The sequence below is a fragment of the Wolffia australiana genome, chromosome 17, assembly GCF_029677425.1.
Source record: "Wolffia australiana isolate 7733 chromosome 17, ASM2967742v1".
Classification (NCBI taxonomy): domain Eukaryota; kingdom Viridiplantae; phylum Streptophyta; class Magnoliopsida; order Alismatales; family Araceae; genus Wolffia; species Wolffia australiana.
Window position 1 is genome coordinate 9,356,148 of NC_135851.1, and position 10,933 is coordinate 9,367,080.

At 33.9% G+C, this 10,933-nt stretch overlaps 1 protein-coding gene across 2 annotated transcripts; it reads left to right on the forward strand.

The window, feature by feature from the left end:
* Positions 1 to 6,117: 6,117 nt before the first annotated feature.
* On the forward strand, positions 6,118 to 10,668 carry LOC144714330 (metallopeptidase M24 family protein). Of its 2 annotated transcripts, none has more exons than XM_078589053.1 (10): positions 6,118 to 6,251; positions 6,331 to 6,447; positions 6,544 to 6,628; positions 6,712 to 6,861; positions 6,950 to 7,103; positions 7,645 to 7,860; positions 7,944 to 8,080; positions 8,526 to 8,617; positions 9,886 to 10,068; positions 10,312 to 10,668. In XM_078589053.1, the coding sequence occupies exons 2-10, from the start codon at positions 6,354 to 6,356 to the stop codon at positions 10,377 to 10,379; spliced, it is 1,179 nt and encodes a 392-aa protein (XP_078445179.1). In that variant the 5' UTR covers positions 6,118 to 6,251; positions 6,331 to 6,353; the 3' UTR covers positions 10,380 to 10,668. The 2 variants fall into 2 exon arrangements, with proteins under 2 accessions (XP_078445179.1, XP_078445178.1); XM_078589052.1 differs by having other exon boundaries at positions 6,336 to 6,447.
* Positions 10,669 to 10,933: the final 265 nt, after the last annotated feature.

Genomic DNA, 10,933 nt, shown 5'->3' on the forward strand with positions numbered 1-10,933 from the left:
GCAAAGACTCACCAAAGATTCTTACATTCTGCCAGAATCATAGAGATTTGCAGATGCAAGCCAGCTTATCCACTTTTATATTGCTTCATCTCAATCACCTAAGGTGACAAGAATCACTTGACATATATCTAGACTCACTTCTTTGAAAAGGCCTACCAATGTAGGAGGCAACTTTATTATATGTTTATAATAATCGTCACCTCACCTTATAAATACGAGGGTGATGGAAGAAAGACAAATTTGCCCCAAAAAATTTTAGTTTGATTGGCCTTCTTGGTTGTTCGTCTGATTAAAATATTTTCTCTCCTCATGGCCCCCACCGTCACATCATTTCCAAGGTTCTGCTTCATTAAATTATCCAAATATTAATAGTAATGATTGACTGTGACTTATCTACAGTTCAAAAAATGGCTTGTGTCCCCACACAGAATAAGACAAAACAACACAAAGTTAAATCTTCGATGTAGCAATATGTCACAGCATGCCATGCCATGTGATTTCCCTTGTTTGGCCAATAGTGTCATGGCATGTAAGTGTGCCTCATTTTTTATTTTTTGGAAAATTGAATGCATATTAAATCAAGTGAGTTTTGAGCACGAGCACATGTCACTCCATCTCGTTCTTTAGTAATTGGATTTATTGTAATTTTAATCCAGTCTTTTTTTAAATTGGTCCACATCACCCTGCATATTAAAATAAGTAAAATAAATTCAGCCAATGATTGGCCAATATGGAATCACAATTTTTCATGCCATAATGGAATTTTCAAAATATGATATTGGTCAGCATTAGATCAAATTGAATGATGACATGTCGCAGGGAAGAAAATAACACCAAAAGTTATTCAATTATTCCAATAAATAACACCAAAAAATGGCACATTACTAATGTCAGAAAATTCTAGTAAAATATATTTCAACTTATCAAAACACTTTCTATACAAATATGGTGTCATAAAATAAAAAAAAGCAGAGTATCGCTCCAAAAATAGATTTCATCATTTTAAGATTTATAAATAATATGTATAATTAGTCAATGCAAAGAAACGTAAATTTGATGATATTACCATAAGAATTTACACACTACTAATATGTAAAGCCTTAAGAAGAAGTAATGTATTTAACATGTTCATTGTCAAAATTTTATGACAAAAAATAGACGTTTGATTTCCTAATTATGTCATTGAAAAATGTGAATATTATAGTTTGAGAATTCAACATCGTTTCTTTTTCATTTGGGATCATTTACATGCCAATTCATGTCCTCTTCTCAGGAATGACTATTAGAGTTAAATTTTTGGAAACACATTTTATGGATTTTGATTTTACATCGGAGTGGATCTTTTCTAGAGATTAATTCAATCAAAACTGAGAAGTGATAGAAACATAGTCAATGCTATAGTTGGGCTTAAGGTTGAGGCCTATTTGGAATATAAGTTTGTGTGTATTTATATGGCTTATTGACATTATCTTCATAAATTGAAACTCTTATAAATAAAAATATTAAATGAGGAAATTAAATAACAAGCACAGTGAATTGAATGTTGTAATTCTTAATCACTGCAAACAGAAATCTACAATCAAAACTTACCAATAATATTGCCTACTTTCTTGACCCAAATTAACTCTAAATTTTTTAATAAATTAGGTAAATAATTTGTCCAAAATTTTGTCTCAGTGAGTGTGTCACTCAAGCATAAATGTATTCACGGTGGATACATCAAGTGTATCACTCACTCGACTTATAAGCAAGGGAATGTATAAAGAAGACGTGAAATCCATTATATGTAGGTTTTATTCCACCCAACTTAGAAGAAACAGAAGAAAAAAGGAAACCTAAATTTATTTCTGGGTTTTTCAATTAATGATTTACCCACTCATACTTCAACTGCGGATTTTATAAAATACGAATATGGAAAATCTTAGCCTATCTTCTTTAATAGTGTCAAAGCTAAGGACAACTCGTGAATAAGGAAATGAGTGAAATGATTACCTCAAGCACGTAAAAGATAAATCTGAAAACTATAATTTGGAAATAAATTATCTTAGACATGAAATGAATAGGTTTAATGATTACCGAACTTGAATATACTATGTCACCAGTAGATCTAACGTCCTGAATACGAAATTCATTTTAAAATCATCAAAATATTCACAATCATTCAAAGTAGTGACTAGTGATTTAAATTATTGTTGAATATTGAGTTTAAATCATCCACATGTAACTTTTTTTCAATACTCCATGTGATCATAAATACTTGAGGGTCATTTATTTCTGATCTAAACTACAAATCAATGTCCACGGCTTTTCCCCGTTAATATTTTCTAAACCAATTAAACATGATAATAACAAATTCTCACATAAATTTCTATCATCAAGGATACATAACAAAATTAATAAATGTTACATAATAAGATATCTTTAAAGCGACTATGAATGTAACCCCTCAGGGAATATAAAATCACATTGTTAAATCCTTTGGGTCACATTGTTGCCAACAAATGAGTACATTTCAATAGTAACTAGACTTTAGGCAGAGAGATAAAGTAATTCCCTTCTGATAGTTGATTGTCTAATTTCTTTAAAAAATTCTACATCCAATTTTTTTCAATATTTATTTTATCCATCGTTTTTTATATAAACTTTATAAAAATAAAATATTTTAACTTGTAAAATTGTTAAAGACAAGTTGAAAATGTACCCCTTGAGACTCAGATTTGGAGATGAATATCAGATAATTTATTTACTGGATCATTAGCGCGCGAACTAAAGTAGTTACAATAACTATGATAGAAGCATCTTATTTTTATATATTTTATTTCGAAATTGCATGATTTGGCTTCTGTGTTATTGCTTTGTATGTATAGTTAAAAAAAATTTACTAGCTATGTCTGGGTGCAACCCTTGTAATTTCCAAGTATTACTAAAAATGAAATAAGTTTGTTTGAGTATAAAAGTTAATGAAAACAAAGGAAAGGATGATAACCTTCCCGATTTGAGTAGGGAATAGCCCATACCAACATAAAAATTTAAATACCCTAGATAATTTATACCTTTTCTACTAAATGTATGAAACATATTAGATACTTTTGACTTGGATATTTATAACTTGAATATGTAATTAAGATAATGCATATTAACTTAATGTATTTACATGATATATATATTATAAAATTATATAGAAAATCTACTGAAATATGACTCGCTTCCCAACATGGAAAGTTGACACATCATTTGACTTGTACTTGCTGACCATATTATTTTGAGAATTTGTTAAAACTCAAGAACCATTTCATTTATACTGCAAAATAAGAAAAATATTAAATTGTTTCTTTTAGATCATAATATTGCAAACTTCGAGTAAGAATCCATTAGCGCTCCCATACAATTATAACCATCAAATGCTCTCATATGGGGCACGTGTTTTGTCCCACGATACTTGCATATGATAGTGGAACCACATGATCATCTCATTTTAAATATAATTACAACTATCATTTTAGTTCCCTGTTGTAACATCATGCCAAAAGTTCCAAATTTTCTAAAACAAAAGTTCAAGATGAAATAAAATGATTAGAATATCAATTCTTATTTCTAAATTTCATTAAAATAATTTTGTATTGTATTTTTACAGGAATGCTTATTTAAAAAACTGTAATTCAATTAAAATGAACAAATACAAAGTAACTTGGTTATTTTTTTATCAACAATCCTATTAATATAAAAACAATTATGTTATATTCACAAAATTAATTTTGTTTTAATGTATGCATTGACAGATATAAATTAATTTTATACTCAATTTAGATAAAAAACAATCATCTTGGTGAATGAAACTCAGTTGATTGAGTTTCTTCATTGGACATCTAGATAAAACTATTAAAATACTCTCACGATGATAAATGATATAGATGACTTTTCAAAATTCACATGACTTACAGTTACATAGAATTTAGCAAAAAAATTATAATCTAGGTTCATCACACATCTATGTTTATTTTATCTTGTGGTGTTGAATATATGCATACCCACTAATGATGAGTCATATAATTTATGGATTATTACAATTAAGTTTCATCAACATCTTTTTTAAAATTTCATGTGGAATTATTGATGTTAATTAATTTCAATCAAGAATATCATAAAATTTAGTGAGAATGATGTGTTAAAAAAATGGATGCATAAATTATGGAAATTATCTCAATTAAAAATTTGAATCAATGTTTTAAAAATACATTTGATTAAGTTTGATAATATTATTTTCTTCTGATATTTGGTTTATTTTATATGATGAAATATTTATTCTATTTATTTTAAAAATAGATCATGGCAAAATATTATTGTCATAAGTTTTGACATTACTTTTTCTAATATGGATTTTAATTTCTATTAACTGTACAAGCGAGATTTTATAAATTGTTACATGTGTACTCCATTCACTATATTCCGATGATGTTCAATTGAAATATATTTTAATAATTATTCTTTTTTAAATATTTAAAAATTAGAAATAAAAGCTTATATTACAGTGGTGATGCAAATTTTGATGATTCTGGTTACCTCTTTTACTGTGTAATGTTTGTATAATATTCATGGTTATAGAAAAATCTTGTTTATATATTGAATTAATATGATAACCAAAATTAGTCCAAGATGGTAAAATTAATGCCCATAGTATCAGTACTGATGCAAGTTTATGTTGGTACGATCAACTCTAGTGGTAGGGAGTACTATATGCCAATGTGCAATAAATTGGCGGCATCATTATGAAATAGAGGTGTTCCATGTTTTGAATATGTGGGGAGTCTGGGCAACAATAGCATCGCGAGTTGATATGGCGATCCATTGGTGTCACTTGATCATCATAAGGGAGTCCATACTGCATAAATATCCAAAGAAAGAAAGAGACAGGAGATAAAATTGTTGGGTGTCATGTGTGTACACCCCAAGCTTTCGGAGGGAATTTCTCTCAAAGGCGATCCCCAGAGGAACAACAATAGTAAGTGTCCGTATAGGAAACCAAGATCAATGGCCCAGCCATAGCCTCATGTAAGGTTCTAAGGAGGGTTCACCTTACTCCCACAGAAGTCTCATGTTACCCATTAGCAATTAAGCCATGACCAATTGTAGGCTAAGGTGTAGAAAACCAATTGGTTTTTACCTATAATATAAAAATAAACACAATTATCCAAATAATATAAACATTAAAAAATGAAATGAACTAGACTACGATTTAAATCGTCTTATCTTTTACAAAAATACAAAAAACTTCTTTCATTTGTCCTCCTAACTCAAGTAGGGTAGGTTTGAAAAAATTCCAATTGGAATCCTCAAAATTCATTGAGTTTTCTCTGACACCTTTTAGGTACTCATCTTCTGAAATCTGGCTGCTTGTTATTCTTTATTCCAATTCCTATAGGAGATAATTAAAATTATATTTTCTTTCTTGTTACTTAATCTCTATTTTTATATACTTCTAAATGTGACCTGAATTAGCCTACAATTTTGTCTTTTTTGAAATATGTTAATTTTATGAGGGGTAGTAATGAACCCTGAGGACCATCCCCATGGGGGCGAAGGGACTGCACCAATTGGTAGAAAAAGACCTCCACTTATTGGAGTTATACTGCACTATGGAAAAAGTAGGAAAATAAAATATATAGCTATAGTTATAGCTATAGTAAATAGGGGTATTGAAAATAGAAAATTTGAAATTTTGTAATAAAAGGATAATCTGCTATGACACATCCAATAAAAAAATCATTTTTGTAGCTTATCATTTACTAGTAGAAATCATCGTAGACATATCTAACCAGTGGCATCACCAAGTATGCCATCGGAATTAAACATATGTTAAATTCTTCGGGAAGATGAAACTCTATCACACCATAAATTTAACAAATGATTCTAAGACTACTTTCTATCCCATTTTGTACTTTGATTTTAAAGGTTGAAATCAAAATCATTAGGGTTTTCTACTATCCATTATGTATATATTTCTTCATATTTCTTGGTCATTTTTCTTATAGGTGTAACTTGGAACCGCTATATTTTCATATAATTTATCATTGTAAGGACTTGTCTCTTCACTAGCTATATAAAGCCCGGAATAAATATTCCTCAGATCGGTGAGGTGCCCTAATAAGTTCTTGCTGCGTTCTTTGTAGCCTTCCATCTCGCTGCTGCAGCCGTCTTTCTCAGTTGCTGCTCAGCCCAAAGATTTGAAGGCTCGCGACCTCGAGCTCGAGGAGGTGAGCATCTTCTCTTTGATGCGCTGGATTTCTAATTATTTGCGATTTTTTTGGTTATTTTTTCAATATTTTGTCGTAGTATAGGGTTTTACGGATTGCAAGATGTCGGACGACGAGCTCCAGGAGGAGAAGGAGCTGGACCTTTCCTCTCCCGACGTCGTCACCAAGTACAAGAGCGCTGCGGAGATTGTTAACAGTAAATATTTTGTTCCATTTTCAGTATTTTCCTTGAAGATTTCATTTTTTTGCTTGAATAATTGTAGTGTATGTATTTTTGTTCATCTCAATGTAGGGGCTCTTCAACTTGTTGTTTCGGAATGCAAGCCAAAGGTCAGAATTGTCGACTTATGTGAAAAAGGCGATTCCTTCATCAGAGAGTAAGCTTTTCTAATTCATTTGGGACTTCGATTTTTCTGGTTTCTCTGCTTCTTGAGTGGGATTCTCCTTTGCTGAACTGTAGGCAAGCTGGGAACATGTACAAGAACGTGAAGAAGAAGATTGAGAGGGGTATTGCGTTTCCGACCTGTGTGTCTGTCAACAACACTGTCTGCCATTTTTCCCCTTTGGCCAGTGATGAAAGTGTGCTGGAAGAAAACGACGTCGTGAAGATGTTAGTCTTCTGTTTCTAGTTCAGAAATCCGATTTGCTTGTTTTTTCTTTATCTGCTGGAGGGTTATAAATTTTCCATCTCTATGTAGTGATCTGGGTTGTCATATCGACGGCTTTATTGCTGTGGTAGCTCATACCCACGTTGTACAAGAGGGACCAGTAACCGGTAGAGCCGCCGATGTGATTGCTGCCGCAAATACTGCTGCTGAAGTCGCTTTAAGGCTTGTTAGACCGGGTAAAAAGGTATAATCCTGAGCCTCCATGATACGAAACAGTTTTTATTCGATTTGCAGAATTGCCTCCTAAGGAAAAAAATGAGAAATTATCATGGGAAGACTATTTTAACATTTATTTACGTTATAGCACTGTTTTTTCTACGAAAATTGAGAGATAGTTTTTCTTGCCGTAATTAGGATATGATGAGAGGATTGAGACTTGTTTCGTGGCCCCTTACATTGACGTATGATGCGTCAATTTCTTCGTCCAGACTTCCAGAATTCCCGTTTTAGTTGAGAAACACAAGTATTTCTACTTTTCTTTAGTCATCTTGTGAAGAATTGAAAAAATTAGGTTTGAAATTAAGTCTTAAGTTGTGATATACTTTGGGAGGAATGGAACAAGAAATCCTCTACAAAGTCGTCTTACCTCCTTTCGTTTGCGAGAATCCACGGAAGATGAAATGACATCCCTTTCGTATTACCTCCTTGTTAAAGAGTAAAACCGATTGTGTCTTGCTAGTAACTTTCTTTCTATTTCACGACAAAGGGTTCTCCTTCTGTTTCAGAACAAGGATGTAACGGATGCCATCCAGAAAGTTGCGGCAGCGTATGATTGCAAGATTCTGGAAGGTGTGCTTAGCCACCAGCTTAAACAGTTTGTGATTGACGGAAACAAAGTCGTCTTGAGCGTTGCCAGCCCGGATGTGAGAGTGGATGATGCTGAATTTGAAGAAAATGAGGTCTATTCAATCGATATTGTCACTAGCACCGGTGAAGGCAAGGTAGTTATTTCGTATTTGAACATGTTAAAGTTAAGCTTTACTCTTTATCCGTCGGAAACTGATTTTATTTCTTATAAATGTAGCCCAAGATGCTGGATGAAAGGCAGACGACCATTTACAAGAGGGCTGTGGACAAAAATTACCATCTGAAGATGAAATCCTCGAGGTTTATCTTCAGTGAAATTAGTCAGAAATTCCCCATTATGCCCTTCAGTGCGAGGTATCTCTTTCTCCCAACTTTTCTCTCTCCCAACTTCTGTTCTGGATTCTGTTGAATGTTGAGGTTTAGGGTTTACTGTTGAGGATTTTAAGATTTATGATTTAACGATTAGGGTTGCGGTGTTTGTGTTTTCCAATTGTGAGTTAGGTTTTAGGTTTTAGGATTTTCTGGTTATGGGTTTATGGTGTGGAGTTTTGGGGTTTTCTGGTTATGGATTCTGTTGGATGTCGAGGTTTAGGTTTTACTGTTGAGGATTTTAAGATTTATGATTTAAAGATTAGCGTTGCGGTGTTTGTGTTTTCCAATTGTGAGTTTAGGTTTTTGTATTTTCTGGTTATGGGTTTATGGTGTGGAGTTTTGGGGTTACGGTTTTCTGGCAGAGGGTTGAGGGATTTTAAGTTTAAGGATTTGGGGTTAACACTTTTAAATTTTCTTCTCCCATCAGGGCTCTTGAAGAGAAGCGAGCTAGACTTGGATTGGTCGAGTGTATGAACCACGATCTCTTACAGCCTTACCCCGTTCTACACGAAAAACCAGGTAATGTTTAATATTTTCAAACTCAATGAATTTCACTCCTATTTGCATTCAGTATACTGAATCACTCGTAAGTAGGGTTCGCCCAACCAATATCCGTCAGATATCCGATTTCGGACAACCGATATCCGATATCCGGAAGAAAACCGGGATGGTGTCTGACATCGGATATCGGATATCGGTCGATATCTTTCCTTTAGGTGTAGACGGATATCGATACTGGATATCGGGGGGGGGTGAGGACGAAACGGCCATCGGATATCAGGATATCGGATTTCGATATCTGGATATCAGAACCAGTATCCGGATATTGATATCTGGTATGGACAGTAAAAAATAAGCTTTTTTATCACATTCTAAGACTTATGTACATCAGCGTCTAATGGTTTTAATGTATTGTCAATTTCAATTAATATATAGAGTGCCAAAGTTTTATTTTCTTCCATATGGGATAACAGGATTTGAAGTTTAATGTAAACTCAGAATCCCGTTATCCCACATGGAAGAAATTAGAAAATTTTCTTTGTATATATTAAATGAGTCTGACTATACATTAAATGGTTAAATAATATTTTATTCTATACTCGCTATAATTAAAGGCCCTTATATTTATTCATTATTTACAATAATATCACATTGTCCAATAAATAGAAATAAAAAGTTCTATTTTCTTCCATATGGGATAAAGGGATACGGATTTTAACCCAAACCCGTATCCTGTTATCCCATATGGAAGAAATTGAAAATATTTGGCTGTATATATTAAACGAGATGTGTAATCAATCAGGAAGTTCTCCTATAACTATCTTGCCCACGGTAATCCATTCTACTCTCTGAAAATTAATCAGTTATTATTGTTTTGAAGTATCCTTTCGATGTGGATATCGAAATCCGATATCCACACCCGATATCCGATGTCGTCATACTCCCCCTGAGACGGAGGCGGATGATGATATTGAAACGGATATCGATATCCGATATTGACACTGTAGCAACCGATATCCGATACTGATATCTGGTATCCGGAAATAAAAAAAAACTGATACCGGAAATTCCCTTTCCAGTATCCGATACAGTATCCGTCCCGATACCGGCATCCGGTACTGGTATCGGGACGGGCGAACACTACTCATAAGTGCATCATGCCTATGAAAATCACAAAATCTAGCCGATTTCAATTTCAATCACTAAAAAATAAATTCTTATTATCTCTTCTAACTCTGTTCCGTATTGTGAATAGACGTTGATGAATAATTTCCTCATTGGTGCAGGGGATCTGGTCGCCCACGTCAAGTTCACCGTTCTGTTAATGCCAAACGGATCAGACAGGATCACCTCCCACTCCCTGCAACAGCTCAAACCCAACAAATCTGTTGACGAAGACCCTGAGATTAAGTCATGGCTTGCCCTCGGCACTAAGTCAAAGAAGAAAGGCGGCGGCAAGAAGAAGAAGGGTGAGCACTTCACAATCCAAAAAATCACCCTAAAATTATAGAAGATAAATATGCCTTTCCTTTTTTAGTAAGGCTTGTGGGTATTCGATCCGTCATTCAACGACACCCAATTAGTCTAATTTTTAATCTCTTTGCCGTCAGTTCCATCCAAAGCCAGCCGGTTCCGAACCGGTCTCCGTCGTCTGTCCACTGGCCTGAGAGTGTTAGGCATGATTATTGAATATTTCTGTTTAAAACTCACAGGCAAGAAGGGTGATGCCAAAGAAGAAACCGAGGCTATGGATACAGATGCCGCGCCTGCCCATGAATGATAATGCAAAAACAAGCTGCAAATTCAGTAATCCACAGCCAAAAAGGGTTGATTACAAGGAGAGAGGGGCCCTGCTTGTGGATTCAACAGCGTTTGAAGTCATCTCCTTTGAAAGAGGCGGTGTCGTAGGTACGTCGTAGGTCGTTTTTAAAAGGGTTTCTTCTTTACGTGGTACTTTCTGCTCTTATATTAGCTCATGTACCAGTTTTTACCTTGAGTCGAAACCCGTTTATTTGAGACGGCTGACCTACTTGAGAGGTTTCTTTATTTTTATTTGTGTTTCGACGCCATGGTTTTTTGCCCTCTCTGTTTGCTCTGTTGAACTTTTCTTCGCATCAGGAAAATCAGAATTGTTTTCTGCCCTCTTTGCTTATTAGTTCTAAATTGTGTCGTCGGTGAATCTTTGTCCACTAAAATAATTACAATCTACGCAGTTGATATCTTGGTTAGATCTGGGCTTTTAATGATAAATGCTAGTTTGGACCAAGATCTGAGTTAACAGCCCAAACGAGAATTCACCAGTTTGTTAAACTTCATTGAGTCAACTAGGCTTTT

Coding starts and splice junctions, on each gene's coding strand:
- LOC144714330 (XM_078589053.1), top strand. CDS start 6,354: ATGTCGGACGACGAGCTCCAGGAGGAGAAGGAGCTGGACCTTTCCTCT. Junction 7,104..7,644: donor TTGTTAGACCGGGTAAAAAG/GTATAATCCTGA, acceptor CTTCTGTTTCAG/AACAAGGATGTAACGGATGC. Junction 10,069..10,311: donor CGGCGGCAAGAAGAAGAAGG/GTGAGCACTTCA, acceptor TAAAACTCACAG/GCAAGAAGGGTGATGCCAAA.